Source organism: Cydia pomonella, chromosome 5 (assembly GCF_033807575.1).
Source record: "Cydia pomonella isolate Wapato2018A chromosome 5, ilCydPomo1, whole genome shotgun sequence".
NCBI classification, from domain to species: domain Eukaryota; kingdom Metazoa; phylum Arthropoda; class Insecta; order Lepidoptera; family Tortricidae; genus Cydia; species Cydia pomonella.
In genome coordinates, this window is record NC_084707.1 from 12,506,176 (window position 1) to 12,528,249 (window position 22,074).

The following is a 22,074-nucleotide window of genomic DNA, read 5'->3' on the forward strand; positions in this document are numbered from 1 at the left end:
GATTCACGCGCATAGTCTGGAGGGGACCTTTACATTTAACTTTAATAGCTTTGGCAGATGGGCGTACCAGATTGCGTTCGATCCGGTACGCACGTCTGTTAAAGCTTTTATACGTCAAATTAAATTTGTATATCTGTGGTACTTGCTAATGTCATAATCCATCCAATCCATTTTCATTTAGTCTGTTTCTAAATAAAAACAACTGTTTAGTAAATAGCTCAATCAAGATTTCAAGTGTTTTTCCCTTACTGCATCAATATAAATTTAGGTTCTACAAATAACTAATTGCGACATGCCTATTTAATACATTTTGGCTTTCTTCACACAATTCGCAAGGTTAACTTCTCCGTAAATGGAATGGAACTTTGAAGACTACCACTAATCATGGACTTAATCAGAAGATCATGGAAACTACGTATGTATGCCTTTCGAATCAATACGTTTTCGTGGTATATAAATGAGATAAAAGTTAAGAATGATACTATGTTTATGTTACAGAGGAATTTGTCGCCCACAAGGCGAATGTCAACTGTTTGGCCATGGGGCATAAATCCAATCAAGTTCTAGCCACTGGTGGCGATGACAAAAAAGTTAATCTATGGGCCATTGGCAGGCAAAGTTGTTTGATGGTGAGTTATCAATAATAAATTGTAATTGTTCTTGTATTTATATTTAGGAAATGGCATTCATTCAATTGAATTTTTTAGAGTTTAAGTGGGCACACTACCCCAGTAGAATGTGTGTGTTTTGGCCACTCTGAAGATTTAGTCTGTGCCGGCTCACAGACTGGAGCTCTGAAAATATGGGACTTGGAGGCAGCAAAGCTACTCAGAACATTTACAGGACACAAAGGAGCTATTAAGTGTATGGATTTCCATCCATACGGGGATTATTTAACCACAGGCTCTTGTGACAATAATATCAAACTGTGGGATACAAGGAAAAGAGGCTGTATTGTGACATATTCCAGTCACAGACTTGCTGTAAACAGTTTGCAGTTTAGCCCGGATGGACAATGGATTGCCTCAGCATGTGAAGATGGTAACATGACACATTTATTACTCTTATTTTTATTAACTTAAGTTTGCATATGAGATATAAAAATGCAACAATAGACTGATTCACTAAAAATTTAGTAAGATGAACCCAGATCTTCCTGAAATTTGTTGATTTGTGTTGGTTGTGGTGTACTTTTAGTACTAATAGCACAATATTTTATTTTATTTTCAAATAACATCAAATTCAGTATGAAATATGGTACCAGATTACACTGACATGCAAAAGTTGTACCGTTACCCTGATAAGATAATGATTTATTTGCGTAAACATGGTAAATTGAAGTTGACATAATCATTATAAGCAGTAGGTATCACATGTTTAGCCAATGGCAGCATGCAAATATTGATCTTAAAATTAAGCTATATACATTATATACATTCATTATAAACTATGTATTAACATTACATTAATTTCCCATTATACCTATTAATTAAATGTCATATTCATTATCATTATTCCAATACTTAACTACACATAATTCATTTATAAATATCTAAATTTAATGTTATATTGACATTATTTTATTTATTATTACCATTATTCGTCCAAAAATTCTCTGATTGTATAAAAACATTTATTTATTAGCCATTTTTTCAATTTTCTCATAAATAATGGGTAATTTACGCAGTTCTTCTGGTATCTTATTATATACAGTGATTCTCATGCCGTAACAGTTATTTTTAAATAAAGCGGTTGAGCATGATGGCATTAGTAATTTGTTCTCGTCTCTGTGTCTAAGTCGTTGATTGGATTTTTGTGCTGTATATGATGAGAACTCTTTTCAAACATAACCTGCTAATTCTAGAACATACAGGCCAGTTAGTGTAAGCAAGCCTTGTTTTTTTAAACAAAGGTTTACAGGAGTCCCTAGGTCCGTAGCCACACACTGCTCTTACACATTTTTTTTAATAACAAAAGCTTTAGAAGAATCTGTTGAATTGCCCTATATTAGGATGCCATATTTTAAGACCGATGTTACATAACCATGATATGTAAGTAGTGCGGTCTTTTCTCCTGCAACCAGCCTCACTTGTTTTAAAGTTGTTCGAATACAAATTTTTCCAGTTTATTACATATAGCTGTTATGTGTGCTTTCCAAGAACAGTGTTCGTCTAATGTAATGCCCAGAAATTTTGTTTCGTCAACACATTGTATTTCTTTGCTCTGACATAATATATTAAGGTCTAATTTATGTGTTTTGTAATTATGAAACTGAATATAACAAGTTTTTGAGACGTTGGTTTTTTAATTATTTTTACTTAACTAGGTATCAATTCTTGCTATGGTGTCATTTATTTTATCCTCATATGAGTTCGTTTTGTCTTCTTCTGGTATAGCAACAGCCTGTATCAGAATGACCTAACTGATGAGTAACAGTGCTTTGTTTGTTTTTATCAGGCATTGTCAAAGTGTGGGATGTAAGAGTGGGCAAGGTTCTGCAGGAGTTTAGAGAGCACACAGCAGCCGTGACTTGTGTAAAGTTCCACCCCCACGAGTTCCTGCTGGCCAGCTGCGGTATGGACAGGACTGTCAACTTCTGGGATATGGAGAAATTTCAATTGGTATCTAAGTTTGAAAAGGAGAACACTTCTATTAGGTAATTTTGCCATATAAGTATATGCTTTACAGTGATAGATTTCAGTAACTTGCCAATTTTGAAAAACTTTAAATACTGCATCTTTTTTTTGTAACACACCATAACCTTAATTGGAAACTTCAAATTAACAATTTAAATCGTAACCGTGCATGTCTTTGGCAGTCAAAGTGTTAAATACTACTTCTAATACAATAAAAATGAACAGCTTAGGAAATGTGAGAAAACAACCACATGTTGTTGTTATCCTAAGGTACCCCAGAGGTGCAAATGGCCTTCACAAGCTCGCAGCACGCCTTCCTATCTTCGGGGAACCTTCTGGCCTCGATTCAGCTCAACCAAATGTGATACAACAATATGCCTTGGCTTAGTATTTAATATCTCTTATACCTGTTGCATTGAATGATGGTCCCTATGAAAGTTCTGGCAAGTCTCTTGTGGTTGGTCATAATTTAAAAATATTTTTTTTCGTATTTTTATCAGTTCAATGTTATATTTCTACATAAATTAATGCACTGAACTTCCCAAAATGTCTGCTAACATTTTACGTGACAGCTCCATATAAAAATTTACTGTCATAAGAACCATCATTCAATGCTAAAGGTTCAGTGTATTTAAAAAGTTTCTCCCTGTATCTTTTCTTATCTTGTTTGATTTTAGATACATAAATAAAGCAACCCAAAACTGCATTGTAATTTAGACTTCAATGCCTGTTTTAGGTCTATGGTGTTCAGTGAGGATGGCACAACGCTTCTGGGGTGTGGTAATGACGGATTGCATGTGATTGGCTGGGAGCCCGCTCGAGTGTTTGACACTGTACATGGCCACTGGGGCCAAATACATGACATCACAGTTGCCCATACACAACTTGTAAGTACCACAATAGCTATTTGTACTATACACCGTGTTTTTTTTGATTTGCGTTAATTTCGAGGGTGCATTCCTGAGCTTAAATTAAGTAACTTTCTCAAAGACACCGATATTCTAATTAACTCCATTTCGGAGATAATCAATCATTAATTTTTATCTTATAAGGCCCTTACGAGCGTGTACACTTGCCTTAGGGCCTATTTACTTATTGATTAGAGTTTAGTGCGAGTTCATACATTTGCTACTAAACGTAAGAACTATCTCGGACGATCGACGTTCAAAATGACATTGATATGTCACAGTTTTCAATTGTTTTGTTGAGTTAAATGTAATGCCCGTGTTACAACAACGCTATATGCAACATTTAGTTACTTTTTATAAAAATAAAAATAGTAAAAAAAAAACAATTTTTTTTTTTTTTTTTTTAATTAACTATGCCATTTAGTTTCCTTAAACGTACTTACCGATACCCCGAAGTTAACGAAATTCAATAAAAACACGGTGTATAGGTCATTGTTTTTTTAACGCTATTACCATTTGTAAGATAATCTTTCGGACTATCCTATGACACTACTTTCAGAATGGTTTGTCACAAAATTTATGTATATTTTGTAATTACAGATTGCTGGATCATTTCATTCAACCTATGTGTGTTTGTCAGTGGTTGATCTCAATAAAGTCCATCCATTTGGAGGCCCGCCACCAGTGACACCACCTGTAGTTCGAGATTTGTCACCCTTCCAAAAAGGACAGTCTGTCAGAAAAAGTTTCTCAAAGGAAAAACCATCTAAAGAAGGTAGTATAAAACTCCGAACATGTTACATACATTCCATAATTCCAATGTTTATTAAATAGGTTGATTATTGGGACAAGGTGGTCAGGTTCAAACTATTAATTTTAGTTTCATTTATAGTCAAGGGTAATTCCACAAGAATGTAACGTCAGTTACCAATTCTTTCGTGTGTTCTTACATTAACTAAGCAAATTTAAGTATCCAGATATCTACATGTTAGGGCTGCGCCAGAGATACAAACACTTAAATTTGCTTCATTAATGTAAGAACACACGAAAGAATTGGTAATGACGTTACAGTCTCGCGGAATTACCCTCAACTCTTTTATGGAATAGTATTTATCTGACATTATATAACCGTTTTTGTTTTTATTACAAACCATTGCATTGCAAGCATTGCATTCATAGTGAAGCGCGGTTTGAACTTCTCGTGATCTAAAACTAAAAATATTTTAGTTATAAAATCAATAAAATACTAATAATTATTTGGAGAAAAATTAATCGAAGCAAAGCATAGAAACTGTTTTCATGTGGGTCAAATTTCTGTCGGCCATACTATAATTTTTCTGACTCATTTCACATTTCAAGTGATCCATAAGTCAACACCCCTGGATGAGAAGACCGCCGAGGAGTCTACGTCCGGCACCGAGGCGGACGAGGACGGCGCGGTCATATCCAACATTCATGACTACACAGAAATTTTTCGGCCTTCCAGGGCATGTGAGTATATTCTCACCTGCTTTCTGTTCGAAAGACATTCTTTAACTTGTAATCAGTTTTTGGCTTGGTTGGAATGAAGCTCACTAAGCCTGTTAAATAAATAAATTGAACTCTGGTTTTCAAATGACACGATAATACTTTGTTTTTAGTGAATCGCACGCCACCACCAGCAACTAGTTTATCCTCTGAAGATTACTCACTACCAAGTAAGTATCAATCTATTATTTTAGGAATTTAAAAAAAATCATCATTGTATCAACTGAAAGACTTGTATTTTTTTGTTAATTAAGATGCACAGTGAATAGTTTTGCACTTTGTTATGTAAATCGAAAAAAAAATGTACTTATACTTATCATTGTCACTTTATGCTTAGCAAATATTGACTCATATAGGTCACGCGCGGTTTTTGTTATCGATTAGTGTTAAGTGCGAGTTTATACATTTCTGACTAAACGCAAGCAAGCAAATGTACGAACGCACTAATTAAAATCGGATGTGTAAACAGATCCTAACCCTCTGTTGCAGCCGAGGAGTGCGTGGGCAAGGACGGCGCGGGGCTGAGCGGGTCGCTGCGCGACCTGCTGCTGGCCGAGCCGCCGCGCCCCCTGCTGCTGGCCGAGCCGCCGCGCCCCCTGCTGCTGGCCGAGCCGCCGCGCCCCGCGCCCGCGCCGTCGCCGCCGCAGCGCCACCGCGCCGACTACTCGCGCATACCCACATCCACTACTGTCAAAGCGGAGTCCTTTTCAAGTAAGATATGGCTTTGATAAATATGTGTATTGCTTGGTCAAGGCCGGCCTGATGTCCCGTCCCTCCTGTGAGCCATCCGTCGCAACCGCCGCGACATCGCAAGACTGCTTGCGCATACCCACCTCTACCCTCAAAACAAAGCAGTTTTCAAATAAAATATCTGTAACTTGATAAACTTGCTAAATAATGTTAGATATTGCTTGGGCGACGCCGGTATCTAAATTCGTCATTAGGCGACCTGATATCAAACGAATCACTGCTGTGACGCCGCTTCGATTAATCCTGGATTTCAAACCTACCTCGACTGCCGTCATAGCGGAACTGCTTACGCGCTAACTGATTTAATACTTATTTGCTCATAGACTACGTCTTACAAAGGTTACAGTGATTTTGACACTTATGTTTCTATAAATATGATGAATGGAAAATACCCCTATTTATCATTTTAGTAAACATAATTTCTATACTTGGTATCATCCACGATGACGCGCAGATTTGTCAAATCTCATGATAACACCTTTAATAACATGATGACGTTACGAGTCAAGGCACGCGTCGTCGTGATTGACACGATCTATAGTAAGTTTACCAAAACTCGATATTTACCTTAAAATCTTCACAATAATGATGATTACTACAAATCTCAACTATATTAATGTATTGATCATTCATTCATTTTAAAAGTCGTACAGAGGTATAATCTTCAACAACATAACAAAATTAGTGACTCATAATATAGAGACAAGACTCATATAATCATGTCCAAATTAACAGTATATATGTATTTTTCATGCGCTCATTTAACCCAGGGTCGGTGGAGAACAACGCTAAAGAGGATAACACATTCACAGCGCCGCCTAAGACTGCTTCCCGGGACTATGTCATGCCTCAGCCGCACGCCGCCAACTCGCTTAACCGACATAACTCATGTAAAGAATCTAAATCTACCGACACGTGTAAGTGTAGTTATTGTCTGAACTGGAGATCATCTTTAAGATAACTCCAGAGAAAGATATACAATTTTGTGAGTAACGAAAGCAGCAGTCACTACTGATGAATAGCCGCCAGGTACCAGGATCCGGTAATAAACATGGTACCTAATAAACTAACTGAAGACGTATTGTTGCTTTCGAACTTGTATATCTTTTCCGGAGCTGGATCTTGTCTATGAGATACGAATATTATAATATGTCGCAATTGAAATATAGTTATTTACGATACAAGTGCAGAAAATGGGAAATTCGCAACGAGTGGTGATAAATTAAAACACTGCCGATGTTGAAATGTTTTTTTAATTTTTATTTTCTAAGCTTGAAATAACTATAAACTAAATTAAAAAAAAATTACAACCATTACGCAAGAAAGACTAATAATTAAATAAAAATAACCCTTTTTTATAATATGTTTATATGTTTTTTGTATTGTTTTTGTGCGTGTTTTTGTATTTTACTTTTACATTAAACAACCTAACATAAGAAGAAAAATGTATAAATGAAATAACCCTGAAAATAAATAGTTATTTTCTAGATTTTTATTGTTGAGATGTAAAGTCGCGGCGGGGTAAATCTGAACAAAAAAACTATCAAATTATATTTTTTTTTAGTTTTTGAGGGTATTTTTTTTTTCATTATTGTATATAGAAACCTATTTTATATGGAGGCCCACAAACCCTCTCTCATCATGTATTTAGGATAGTAATTTCAAGAGTAAGATCAATAGTAATATGTTTTTCATTTTCAGCAACGGGTAACCTATTAAGATCCAGCAATAGTGAAATGTCATTAGTACCACCGTCACTGGGACCACGGTCTCTTTCATTCACCAGGACGTCTTCAGACACAACAAGGTACTGTCTAATACAAACAAATAATGAAATACAAATACACTTTTTGAAGTTTTTTTTTATATCTCGTTTATTTATTTTTTAGGCGAAGAGTAGATAATATAGTAAGGGAGACCGTGGTGGTGTCTCGGCCTACAGAGCCGGATGAGCCGGAGTTCGTGCCCTTTGCCTCAGACAGACCCGTTGGGTTGGACCTCGACGAATTTTTACCAGTACGTAAAAACTTTTACTATAATAGTATCATAAATGCGAAAATAATTGTCTGTCCGTCTGTTACCTTTTCACACTTAGCCCTTTTGCAGGCATGGTATACTTTTTCGACCGGTGCCCTATTGATTTTCCGACAACCAATACGCCGATTTTCCGACAACCAATACGCCGATTTTCGATTTGCCGATTTTCGATTTGCCGACAACGATTCGCAGACGGGTTCTTTGGCCGAGTAACTATTGTCAGAATGTCATTACGCATAGTAGTCGTTTGCACGAGTAGTCAATACGCAGAACATTGATACGCATATTTACGTTTCGTAGAATAATTATTTAGTAACTCTCACAATAACCCGAGAAACTATTGGTCGAATAATCATTTGGTATTAATATTGATTAACAATACTTCGCTCTAGCTAGACTAAAACATTACTAAGCTACACAACAACTGTTAGTTGGAGTCTGATAAACATGGTTTTTATATATTTAATTATATATAACACAATTGACCATAAAATTGTATGCCTTGAAAGGAGCAATTCTTGTAGTCTGTGCGGAATGAGAAGAGTCGTGGAATGTATGGGGCCCAATTTAATTTAATTTATTTATTTCAAAAGACAACAATGGTCCATAATGGTTAGTAACATTTAAGGTTTAAAACTAAGTGTTAATAGAACAAATACAAAAAGAAAAGCGAAAAGTACAGCAACAATAACAAACAATCACCTGGTAGCGGTCATGATACCCTCAAAATGTCGCACAACAGGTGAGTCGTATCGGCCCGCTACCGTAGCCAGGATGGGGTTGGAGCTGGCCCGCACTCTGCAGAGCAACGAGGCAGTCCTCTTTCGTATTATGGCATAGTAGTCATCTGTGCGAGCTTGTGCAAACATGCCCGATGTGCTGCAGAAACGGGGCAGCCCCAACAACATCCTGAAACCATTATTATATTGGACGCGCAGGGAACTGATGGTCTTCTGCGTAAAACTAGTCTAGAGGCTGCACGTGTAGAAAACTTGACAATAGGCTTTAAATGAAGTTATTTTTACCTGTTGGCTACACCGTGCAAACCTCCTTATTAGCATGTTGCATCGGACCGCCAGTGCCCTGCGCTCCCGTTCTATATCTAATTGGTATTTAACGTCGTCGGTGACATATTGTCCAAGATACTTAAATGTATACACGTGCTTGAGCTCATTCTTATTAAGTTTTATGGCAGGTACATTTTCCGGTAGCTTGCCCCCGACGGCCTTAAATACCATATATTCGCTTTTCTTAGCTTTATATAGTAAGCCATATTTACTTACGTATTCTTCACATATGCTGAGTAGTTTTCTCAATGCCCTGACTGTTGGACTGTGTTGCACCAAATCGTCTGCATAGCTGATGTTGTTGATACTAACATCATTAACGATCGAACGATCAGGTCATTAACGTACAGGTTGAATAGCTTGGGGGAGGTTATACCCCCCTGCCTCACCCCACACTCCAACCTGTACGACTGAGAAAACCTACCAGCCCATCTGACGCTATTGCTCTGGTTAAGGTACCGATACTGAAATATTCGGAGTAGCTCCGCCGGTATTTTTTGCTCCCTTAACTTATTCCAAAGGAAATCGTACGACACGAGGTCAAATGCTTGGTAAATCTTGATAAATCCAGGAAACAGGCGTATATAGGTGTTTGACGCTCAGTGTAGTACTGCACCGTGTGTTTTAGACTTAAGATTGCACTTTCCGTGGATAGTCCCGGGCGAAACCCGAACTGCGCATAGTGTAAGTTTAAATGCCTTCCAAGTTGTGCGTCCAGTAGGCTATCCAGTACCTTAGCCAGCACAGTAGCAAGTGAGATTGGCCGATAGTTGGACTTACTAGAAACATCGCCAGTTTTATCTTTGAGGGTTGGCACAACAATGGTCTTCATTAGGTCATGGGGAAGGTAAGAGTGAGACATGCACAAAGAATAGAATTTGGCCAGAACTGCATGTAACTGTTTGCCCGCAAACTGTAAGTGTTCTATACTGAGCCCGTGGTGACCCGGTGACTTTCCTCTGGTCATTTTGGTGATCACATGTTTGACCTGTTCAGAGGTAAAACGAACAAAATCCGACTCACGACAGGCCCCGTCATCAACCGTTTGCTGCGCTGGGCCCAATGGAGAATCTATTTTAAAATGACCAACCAACATGTTAGCAATACATTCCGGCTCACTCACTTCTCCAACGCTCACGGGCACGCCAGGTTGACCATCCAGTTTCTTGACGGCCTTCCAAAATTGTTTGAAATTTTTCGAGCTATGGTGCGACGCTAAGATGTCTAACTTAATTTGCTAATTTTCACGAGCAAGGCTCGGTCGTCCATTAAAAACCTATATTGCATAGGTTCGATGGCCCACATTGTTAACTGTCCATCAGTTGGGCCCTATTACAAAAGGCATAAGGTCCACCGGTGGACAGTTAAAAGTCTTGCTGTTTATACAATACTTAAGCATAGGCTTATGTTCATATTTAAGTAAAAAATTAACTATGCTTAACGCATATAGTTAAAAAAGGCTAATATTTTATTTCATCCTTTCTGAAGTCAGTTTTTTTGTAAGTAAAGACTTTATTTCGAAAATAACGATGTATAAAATGTGAAACGTTAATGGACTGAACATTCCTTTAACGAACAGATTACTATGCCAAATGAAAATCGTCCAATAATAGTTCTGCTAATTTACACAGAAGCGAACTGAACTGTATGTGAATCAAGAGGCTGCGTAACGTTAGTCGACCGAAAGTTACATCTACAAATGAATCACTCTGCGAAATGATATTCGGCGAATCGTTGTCTGCAAATCGATAATCTGCGAATCAATTTTCGGAGAATCATTAGGTACCCTTATCGACCACATACGCTCCAATATAATTTCAATCTTAGCAATCAGATTCAAGGTTCAAATTAAATTGAACTTAAAGCTGTTTTCTCTGTTCAAAGGATTCATTGGAATATATTCGGATGTGAATGTGAACATATTTATTCAATATAGTTAAGATTCTAGAATACATTTATTACTTATGGCTTTACAAAATAATATAATAAATATGTCTTTGAAATAATGCAGAAGTAACAGTATACTCATCATATTACTTAAAACAATCAAATCACGACAAAGTGAAGTTGGCTTTAAATACTAATAAAAAATTAAAAGAAGTAATAATTGAACATAATATTTATTTAATATAGTGTAACAACATTAATACTTTGTAGCAAAGCCTTTTGCTTTAATCACTGCTTGACAGCGTCTAGGCAAAGACTTCACAAGAGGCTCAATAGTAGATTGAGGGATTCTATGCCATTCGGCCAGACGGCGTCGCAGGCAGAAGCTAGTTTTGTATATGTGTTCCCGTGTGATGTGATTACGCCTAGTGAACGTTATTTGGTGCACTCGGTCCTTGATCCTTGTTTAGGCGTATGTTCTTTGTGGGTAACTCAGAGTGCGCGACAGCCGCAACAGTCTCTTGGCTCTTAAATATAATATAATTAACTAAGTATACCGCTTCCCGACGACTGTGATGACCCGGGGCGCCGCGCCGCACAGTTAGGGAATCCCCGGACTATGCTATTCGACTTGCTGTTAACTTTTACATAATATCGAATTTGTTTGTGTAGAGGGCGCTAGCGGTGGGCGGCGCGCGGCGCGGTGTACGCGGCGGGCCCGAGCCCAGCGAGCAGGAGGTGCTGGGCGTCATGATGCGCGGACACGACTCCATGATGGCCGTGCTCAGCGCCAGGCAGCGGGCGCTGCAGGTACTGTACCTAGGATACTACACGGCGGGCCCGAGCCCAGCGAGCAGGAGGTGCTGGGCGTCATGATGCGCGGACACGACTCCATGATGGCCGTGCTCAGCGCCAGGCAGCGGGCGCTGCAGGTACTGTACCTAGGATACTACACGGCGGGCCCGAGCCCAGCGAGCAGGAGGTGCTGGGCGTCATGATGCGCGGACACGACTCCATGATGGCCGTGCTCAGCGCCAGGCAGCGGGCGCTGCAGGTACTGTACCTAGGATACTACACGGCGGGCCCGAGCCCAGCGAGCAGGAGGTGCTGGGCGTCATGATGCGCGGACACGACTCCATGATGGCCGTGCTCAGCGCCAGGCAGCGGGCGCTGCAGGTACTGTACCTAGGATACTACACGGCGGGCCCGAGCCCAGCGAGCAGGAGGTGCTGGGCGTCATGATGCGCGGACACGACTCCATGATGGCCGTGCTCAGCGCCAGGCAGCGGGCGCTGCAGGTACTGTACCTAGGATACTACACGGCGGGCCCGAGCCCAGCGAGCAGGAGGTGCTGGGCGTCATGATGCGCGGACACGACTCCATGATGGCCGTGCTCAGCGCCAGGCAGCGGGCGCTGCAGGTACTGTACCTAGGATACTACACGGTGGGCCCGAGCCCAGCGAGCAGGAGGTGCTGGGCGTCATGATGCGCGGACACGACTCCATGATGGCCGTGCTCAGCGCCAGGCAGCGGGCGCTGCAGGTACTGTACCTAGGATACTACACGGCGGGCCCGAGCCCAGCGAGCAGGAGGTGCTGGGCGTCATGATGCGCGGACACGACTCCATGATGGCCGTGCTCAGCGCCAGGCAGCGGGCGCTGCAGGTACTGTACCTAGGATACTACACGGCGGGCCCGAGCCCAGCGAGCAGGAGGTGCTGGGCGTCATGATGCGCGGACACGACTCCATGATGGCCGTGCTCAGCGCCAGGCAGCGGGCGCTGCAGGTACTGTACCTAGGATACTACACGGCGGGCCCGAGCCCAGCGAGCAGGAGGTGCTGGGCGTCATGATGCGCGGACACGACTCCATGATGGCCGTGCTCAGCGCCAGGCAGCGGGCGCTGCAGGTACTGTACCTAGGATACTACACGGCGGGCCCGAGCCCAGCGAGCAGGAGGTGCTGGGCGTCATGATGCGCGGACACGACTCCATGATGGCCGTGCTCAGCGCCAGGCAGCGGGCGCTGCAGGTACTGTACCTAGGATACTACACGGCGGGCCCGAGCCCAGCGAGCAGGAGGTGCTGGGCGTCATGATGCGCGGACACGACTCCATGATGGCCGTGCTCAGCGCCAGGCAGCGGGCGCTGCAGGTACTGTACCTAGGATACTACACGGCGGGCCCGAGCCCAGCGAGCAGGAGGTGCTGGGCGTCATGATGCGCGGACACGACTCCATGATGGCCGTGCTCAGCGCCAGGCAGCGGGCGCTGCAGGTACTGTACCTAGGATACTACACGGCGGGCCCGAGCCCAGCGAGCAGGAGGTGCTGGGCGTCATGATGCGCGGACACGACTCCATGATGGCCGTGCTCAGCGCCAGGCAGCGGGCGCTGCAGGTACTGTACCTAGGATACTACACGGCGGGCCCGAGCCCAGCGAGCAGGAGGTGCTGGGCGTCATGATGCGCGGACACGACTCCATGATGGCCGTGCTCAGCGCCAGGCTGCGGGCGCTGCAGGTACTGTACCTAGGATACTACACGGCGGGCCCGAGCCCAGCGAGCAGGAGGTGCTGGGCGTCATGATGCGCTGAGACGACTCCATGATGGCCGTGCTTAGCGCCAGGCAGCGGGCGCTGCAGGTACTGTACCTAGGATACTACACGGCGGGCCCGAGCCCAGCGAGCAGGAGGTGCTGGGCGTCATGATGCGCGGATACGACTCCATGATGGCCGTGCTCAGCGCCAGGCAGCGGGCGCTGCAGGTACTGTACCTAGGATACTACACGGCGGGCCCGAGCCCAGCGAGCAGGAGGTGCTGGGCGTCATGATGCGCGGACACGACTCCATGATGGCCGTGCTCAGCGCCAGGCTGCGGGCGCTGCAGGTACTGTACCTAGGATACTACACGGCGGGCCCGAGCCCAGCGAGCAGGAGGTGCTGGGCGTCATGATGCGCGGACACGACTCCATGATGGCCGTGCTCAGCGCCAGGCAGCGGGCGCTGCAGGTACTGTACCTAGGATACTACACGGCGGGCCCGAGCCCAGCGAGCAGGAGGTGCTGGGCGTCATGATGCGCGGACAGGACTCCATGATGGCCGTGCTCAGCGCCAGGCTGCGGGCGCTGCAGGTACTGTACCTAGGATACTACACGGCGGGCCCGAGCCCAGCGAGCAGGAGGTGCTGGGCGTCATGATGCGCGGACACGACTCCATGATGGCCGTGCTCAGCGCCAGGCTGCGGGCGCTGCAGGTACTGTACCTAGGATACTACACGGCGGGCCCGAGCCCAGCGAGCAGGAGGTGCTGGGCGTCATGATGCGCGGACACGACTCCATGATGGCCGTGCTCAGCGCCAGGCAGCGGGCGCTGCAGGTACTGTACCTAGGATACTACACGGCGGGCCCGAGCCCAGCGAGCAGGAGGTGCTGGACGTCATGATGCGCGGACACGACTCCATGATGGCCGTGCTCAGCGCCAGGCTGCGGGCGCTGCAGGTACTGTACCTAGGATACTACACGGCGGGCCCGAGCCCAGCGAGCAGGAGGTGCTGGGCGTCATGATGCGCGGACACGACTCCATGATGGCCGTGCTCAGCGCCAGGCTGCGGGCGCTGCAGGTACTGTACCTAGGATACTACACGGCGGGCCCGAGCCCAGCGAGCAGGAGGTGCTGGGCGTCATGATGCGCGGACACGACTCCATGATGGCCGTGCTCAGCGCCAGGCAGCGGGCGCTGCAGGTACTGTACCTAGGATACTACACGGCGGGCCCGAGCCCAGCGAGCAGGAGGTGCTGGGCGTCATGATGCGCGGACACGACTCCATGATAGCCGTGCTCAGCGCCAGGCAGCGGGCGCTGCAGGTACTGTACCTAGGATACTACACGGCGGGCCCGAGCCCAGCGAGCAGGAGGTGCTGGGCGTCATGATGCGCGGACACGACTCCATGATGGCCGTGCTCAGCGCCAGGCTGCGGGCGCTGCAGGTACTGTACCTAGGATACTACACGGCGGGCCCGAGCCCAGCGAGCAGGAGGTGCTGGGCGTCATGATGCGCGGACACGACTCCATGATGGCCGTGCTCAGCGCCAGGCTGCGGGCGCTGCAGGTACTGTACCTACTACACGGCGGGCCCGAGCCCAGCGAGCAGGAGGTGCTGGGCGTCATGATGCGCGGACACGACTCCATGATGGCCGTGCTCAGCGCCAGGCAGCGGGCGCTGCAGGTACTGTACCTAGGATACTACACGGCGGGCCCGAGCCCAGCGAGCAGGAGGTGCTGGGCGTCATGATGCGCGGACACGACTCCATGATGGCCGTGCTCAGCGCCAGGCTGCGGGCGCTGCAGGTACTGTACCTACTACACGGCGGGCCCGAGCCCAGCGAGCAGGAGGTGCTGGGCGTCATGATGCGCGGATACGACTCCATGATGGCCGTGCTCAGCGCCAGGCAGCGGGCGCTGCAGGTACTGTACCTAGGATACTACACGGCGGGCCCGAGCCCAGCGAGCAGGAGGTGCTGGGCGTCATGATGCGCGGATACGACTCCATGATGGCCGTGCTCAGCGCCAGGCAGCGGGCGCTGCAGGTACTGTACCTAGGATACTACACGGCGGGCCCGAGCCCAGCGAGCAGGAGGTGCTGGGCGTCATGATGCGCGGACACGACTCCATGATGGCCGTGCTCAGCGCCAGGCTGCGGGCGCTGCAGGTACTGTACCTAGGATACTACACGGCGGGCCCGAGCCCAGCGAGCAGGAGGTGCTGGGCGTCATGATGCGCGGACACGACTCCATGATGGCCGTGCTCAGCGCCAGGCAGCGGGCGCTGCAGGTACTGTACCTAGGATACTACACGGCGGGCCCGAGCCCAGCGAGCAGGAGGTGCTGGGCGTCATGATGCGCGGACACGACTCCATGATGGCCGTGCTCAGCGCCAGGCAGCGGGCGCTGCAGGTACTGTACCTAGGATACTACACGGCGGGCCCGAGCCCAGCGAGCAGGAGGTGCTGGGCGTCATGATGCGCGGACACGACTCCATGATGGCCGTGCTCAGCGCCAGGCTGCGGGCGCTGCAGGTACTGTACCTAGGATACTACACGGCGGGCCCGAGCCCAGCGAGCAGGAGGTGCTGGGCGTCATGATGCGCGGACACGACTCCATGATGGCCGTGCTCAGCGCCAGGCTGCGGGCGCTGCAGGTACTGTACCTACTACACGGCGGGCCCGAGCCCAGCGAGCAGGAGGTGCTGGGCGTCATGATGCGCGGACACGACTCCATGATGGCCGTGCTCAGCGCCAGGCAGCGGGCGCTGCAGGTACTGTACCTAGGATACTACACGGCGGGCCCGAGCCCAGCGAGCAGGAGGTGCTGGGCGTCATGATGCGCGGACACGACTCCATGATGGCCGTGCTCAGCGCCAGGCTGCGGGCGCTGCAGGTACTGTACCTACTACACGGCGGGCCCGAGCCCAGCGAGCAGGAGGTGCTGGGCGTCATGATGCGCGGATACGACTCCATGATGGCCGTGCTCAGCGCCAGGCAGCGGGCGCTGCAGGTACTGTACCTAGGATACTACACGGCGGGCCCGAGCCCAGCGAGCAGGAGGTGCTGGGCGTCATGATGCGCGGATACGACTCCATGATGGCCGTGCTCAGCGCCAGGCAGCGGGCGCTGCAGGTACTGTACCTAGGATACTACACGGCGGGCCCGAGCCCAGCGAGCAGGAGGTGCTGGGCGTCATGATGCGCGGACACGACTCCATGATGGCCGTGCTCAGCGCCAGGCTGCGGGCGCTGCAGGTACTGTACCTAGGATACTACACGGCGGGCCCGAGCCCAGCGAGCAGGAGGTGCTGGGCGTCATGATGCGCGGACACGACTCCATGATGGCCGTGCTCAGCGCCAGGCAGCGGGCGCTGCAGGTACTGTACCTAGGATACTACACGGCGGGCCCGAGCCCAGCGAGCAGGAGGTGCTGGGCGTCATGATGCGCGGACACGACTCCATGATGGCCGTGCTCAGCGCCAGGCAGCGGGCGCTGCAGGTACCAACCTACAACACGATCTAGGATACAACACGATGAGGGGTCTACTGCGAACTCCAATATTCTAAATTAGGAATTGCATTGTCTCCTGGGCGAAAACTCGTAAAGTGGTTATGGCCGATGTGTAATGAATCCTTGTGGATAACAGCTGCCGCTCAGTTGGTGGGTTGAGGAATGGCAGCCTCCGAAACACGAAAAAAAAAATGAATTTAGTTATCGCCTCTCGATTGTAACTTTGCCAGAAGATTGTTAAGTTGTTACTGTGAATTAAACAAATCGTCAGCCGGTTGTAACGCGGTGAAAAGGCCGTAGGGTGGTTGCATGAACATGTAAAAATATGCACCATAACTTTTTATGTTATCATGCGCTGGTGGCCTAGCGGTAAGAGCGTGCGACTTGCAATCCGGAGGTCGCGGGTTCAAATCTCGGGTCGTATCTTTACCCACAACATCTAAATGTTCAGTCAATAAACAGTTCTGTCAATAAACGAATTTTATCTTTATCTTTTTAAACTTTTTTTTTTTTTTTTAAAGAATATTTACTTACTTATATTTACTTACTATCATCTGACAAAGAAGCAATTGGGAGACGATAACTGAAAAAAAAAAACATGTTTACGTGACCAGCTGACTGACTTTCCACGCGACACAACCGGCTAACATTTTTTTTACTTCATGATAAAGGGTCGACCGGGAGGCGATGACTGACGAAATCTACGCCTGGCCCGCGGTCTATAAATTGTATTTTAAATTAGTAGAACTTAAAGTTAAACTTTCTACGTATAAAGGAGACAATAAATGTAAACTTAGCCTCTCGTAAACAATCTCCTCTCTGGTTATGGCATGCCGACATGCGACATGCATAGGACCGTGAATGTTGCCCGACGTTAATAATCGGACCAGATTTTGTTAGATTATGCGAGACATTTATGAGGTACCTTGAAAAAAAAAATGTAGGTATGTTCATGTTAAATTACTTGTGTGTTTTCTATTTCAGATATTCCATTCAGTTCGAGTCAATAAAAATCTGAAAATTGCCTTAGAATCAGTAATCGCTCTGGAGGATACATCAGTAATTTTAGATATTTTGAACGTCATGGCGCATAAACCGTAAGTTGTCCCTTGAAAATAAATGTCATACACTTTTGCATAACTGTTCCAGTAAGAACCGGTTTATTTTATTTTGTTGTATTGTTTCAGGTCACTCTGGAATTTAGACATTTGCCTTTTAATGCTTCCTAAAATATACGAATTGTTGCAGAGCAAATATGAATCGTAAGTATAGTTTAAAATCATCATGAAAATAATACACTATACACTTAGGTACATACACATACCTATGTACCTAAGTATTGGCATTTCTAGTTGACGATTTTTTTTTACCGATTGTATGGAAAATGTGATCATGCGGCATTGCATTCTATAAGGAGCTAACTTATATTTAGTCTTGGTTACAAATTCGTTTACTTTAAAAAATACTGTACCTACTTAATCTTTCTGGCCATTGATTGACTGGTAAAAATGCCTTAAAGCATTAAGTTCGCCATTTGTACCTTCATGTATTGTGCAGTAAAGATTGAATAAATAAATAACTTAGGACGTTACATCGTATCAGGTACATGCAATGCGGCTGCAACGCGCTCCGGCTGATCGTGCGCAACTTCTCGTCCGTGGTGCGCGCCAACGTGTCGGCGCCGGTGCGCACGCTGGGCGTGGACATCCCGCGCGAGGAGCGCTACGCCAAGTGCGCGCAGATCCACCGCCTGCTGCTCGACGTGCGCGCCTTCCTGCTCAAGCGGCAGACGCTGCAGGGCCGGCTCGGCGCCGCCTTCCGCGACCTCCACACGCTCATGCAGCAGGGGCTCGACTGACCGTCGCAACCGCGTCTCGGTTATATAACATGCCATAGACGAGACCTATAGTACACGTATACGGTTGAGCATATCGTGGAAAGTATGTTTACTATACTTCTTATGTCTATACATACGATGCATTTTTAAGTGGCCTTTTAATTAAGTATTAAATTGATGTATTTTGTGAATATTTCCGGAAAATGTATACGCGACTATACATTTTTTTCTATACTGCCTTTTTGGTTTCCTGACTGGCAAATAGACCTAAATATGTAACATTTTAGTTTTTGTGTAAGAAACTTATGAATATGAACAGTTTTATAAGAGAGAGAATCCCTTATACCCTCTATGAAATTAAAAAAGTATTAAATTTGTCATCATGGACCCCAGGAATATACATTAAAACGGGCATATTTCCATGTTTGTCTTAAGATTTATTCTAACTCAATTTCGGGCTACCGTTTTTATGCCCACCAGTTGGCGCCACTGTAGAGTGAGGTCCAGAAAAACAATCGCAATATTCTGCTATGCTAATTAAAAATAATAATATGTTCTAATATACACAAAGGTATTTTAACGTCTAAATTTGCCTTTTATAAACCTGTTTATTTTTGCATATAGTTTAGATGGCTCTTTTTTTAAACCACTATAATATTTCTTCTTCTAATGTTTACATTGATTAATCGATCAAGGTTGGAATTCTGTGCATTTGACATTTTGGAAGACCTTCGTCTACACTAGCGCCACTAACGGCCAAATTAAAGGCGATAGCCTAGCCCTCATTGCTTCTTAACTTTAATTCCGTCCCTCTTTAGTTACAGCGGCCCATTAGTAATAAGTAGGTATTTAGTATGATTTTATAATTAACAAATTGATCTTTATTTTTTATCATGAGACTCATTATCGCTACACCTTATAAAACAAAGTCCCCCGTCGCGTTTGTTTTTTGTACGTATGTATGTTTGCGATAAATTCAAAAACTAAATGGATTTTCATACGGTTTTCACCTATCAATAGAGTGATTCCTTAGGAAGATTTAGGTGAGTAAATTCTTAAGGTTCTACCCATGTATTTTATTAGATAACTATACTTGATTGTATACATTTTGTACTGCAAAGTGTATCCATTTTCAGCGCTGGTATTATTCTTCTATCATCTATGACTATCACTCTTTAGTGGGATGTTTTCAAAACCGACTCAATTAAGTTTATAACATGTACTTAACTCATTAACTATGACCATGACAACAAACATTCCTAAATCTGTGCTGTGAAACGGGAAAGTTTTAGCCAACTCGAATAAATAAGAATTTTACTAATACCAGCGCTGCTAATGGATACACTTTGCAAAATTTATACAATTGAGTATAGTTATCTAATAAAATACATCGGTAGAACCTTTATCATGAATTTTATAGTTTCAAAATTTTATACATTTTTTTAGTCCAATCAAATTGAATTGTGTTAGGTTAGGTACCTTTATTAGTATGTATTAGGACTATTAGGTACCTAGTAACCTGGCTATCTTTTATTTAAATCTTGTCAGCTAAATTTAAAATATGACTTAGTCTGAGAGATTAGTTTTGGTTTACTTCAGTGATTTTGAAGCAATCTCATCTAATGCAACCATATCAGGTTCAAGCTCATTAGTCTCAAGGTCCACATTTAAAATAACACCTACTGTCTAGGCTGTCAAAATAGCTGCCAACTTCCCTTAACACCTTAAAAAAAATTCAGAAAATTCCTGTAACAAGAACCCATGTCTACTTACAACTGAAATTCCCATACAAACTATTAAGGGAAAATTTGGTCAGGCAGTAATTTGACAATTTTTCATTGGTTTTGTGGTTGCATTGTGATTTTGTTCGTTAAATAATGTTTATATGGCAGTATAATAAGATACACCCTAGTCTAGAGTTGAACCAGGAGAAAAACAGATATGTGTATTGCTTTAACACTTTTACTTGTTATACTGTTGGTTCTATGCTTCTAGGTCAGATACAGGCAGTACAGTGAACTGCCATGCCAGAAAATTGATGAATTGAATAATACTTACATCAATGTTCATTTTGTTTTAGTAGATGCAATAGTTTGTCATCTATGTAGGGTAGTTGTACAGATTACACATGCATGTTTTAATTTAAGTGATTAGACATCAAATGATAATTGAATAGACTGAATAATCATGTAAAAACTTGACAAAATAATTATTTAACTTCCAAGACTAACTAAATCAACTGAAATAAATACCATTTTCAATATCTGTTATATCATTTTATTTCTACCTGATATAATGACATAGTAAACCAATTCATTATTTTATGTATACAAGTTTATTAGTGTTATCAATAATTGTTAACACTAAACTGGACATACTAGTAATTTGTACATCCAAAGTACATTCCACTATTGTATTCAACTTGGGTGGTCCATTTTAGGCATAGTATGGACAATACTTAAATATTTATAGTTTGTGTCATCCATGATGATGCACAGATTAGTCAAATCTAACCTTTAATACCCTGATGTTATGAGTCAAGGCACACATCTTGAATGACACAATCTATACTCTTTACTCAGGGTCTACAACTGTAGTCCATGAGATTGTTTTGGAAGCTAATTTTGATGAATCTGATTCCAGATTTTTGCCCATTTTCTTGGGCTGTTCATGTAATCTCTTCTTCTTATTGCTAGGTCCTCGTGGTTTTTTATCACTTGATTCTCTTTTTCTCTTATGAAATGCTTCCATTTTCTTGGCTAGTATTTCATCAGAGATATCTTTCTGCATCTCCCCATCATCACTATCTTCATTTTGGTCAGCTCGCATAAGACGTTCGATCTCTGGATTCATCCCTTTAAAAGATAGTCTTCCTTCCATCAAGTCTTCGCAGAATATAAAACTTGACTCGGATACATAGTTGCCAGATGCAGTACGCATCTCATCGGTGATAATATTTGAGTATAAATTTTCATGGCCTTGAGTGTTTTCTAATTCTTTTTCTAACCTTTCTTTAGTTTTTCTCATAAATTTCATATCCAACACAGATTTTGGTAATTGCAATTTCTTTTTTGATCTATCCATGATGGTATTTTGTATGAGAGGTATTTTCTTACGTAAAATAACTGTAGATTTTGGCTTCTTATTGATGTCTTATGGATAAGGGACAATATATAACCGTTTAAAGCAAAAATAATAAAAAATGTATCATCGCTTCAAACACAAGTATGCTAACCATGCTGTATTTATTGACATATTTGACATTAATGCAAAGAGCATAAATTAATCACTACGTTTTAATTAATGTGACAGTCTGACAGATAGCATAAATTTGACGCAGACAAAATGCACTATTATTTCCTTAGATACACGATGCA

The 22,074-nt window shown here is 44.1% G+C and overlaps 2 protein-coding genes across 2 annotated transcripts; one reads left to right on the forward strand and one right to left on the reverse strand.

The window, feature by feature from the left end:
• The first annotated feature begins 21 nt into the window (after positions 1-21).
• Positions 22-20,962, forward strand: LOC133517738 (katanin p80 WD40 repeat-containing subunit B1-like). The gene is made up of 16 exons (XM_061851124.1): positions 22-415; positions 499-629; positions 708-1,041; positions 2,458-2,656; positions 3,373-3,523; positions 4,145-4,319; positions 4,904-5,035; positions 5,185-5,241; positions 5,561-5,782; positions 6,592-6,738; positions 7,523-7,628; positions 7,711-7,837; positions 11,485-11,622; positions 17,845-17,957; positions 18,048-18,122; positions 18,463-20,962. The coding sequence occupies exons 1-16, from the start codon at positions 385-387 to the stop codon at positions 18,716-18,718; spliced, it is 2,394 nt and encodes a 797-aa protein (XP_061707108.1). The 5' UTR covers positions 22-384; the 3' UTR covers positions 18,719-20,962.
• Positions 20,961-21,990, reverse strand: LOC133517736 (M-phase phosphoprotein 6-like). The gene has a single exon (XM_061851121.1). The coding sequence runs from the start codon at positions 21,779-21,781 to the stop codon at positions 21,272-21,274; it is 510 nt and encodes a 169-aa protein (XP_061707105.1). The 5' UTR covers positions 21,782-21,990; the 3' UTR covers positions 20,961-21,271.
• Positions 21,991-22,074: the final 84 nt, after the last annotated feature.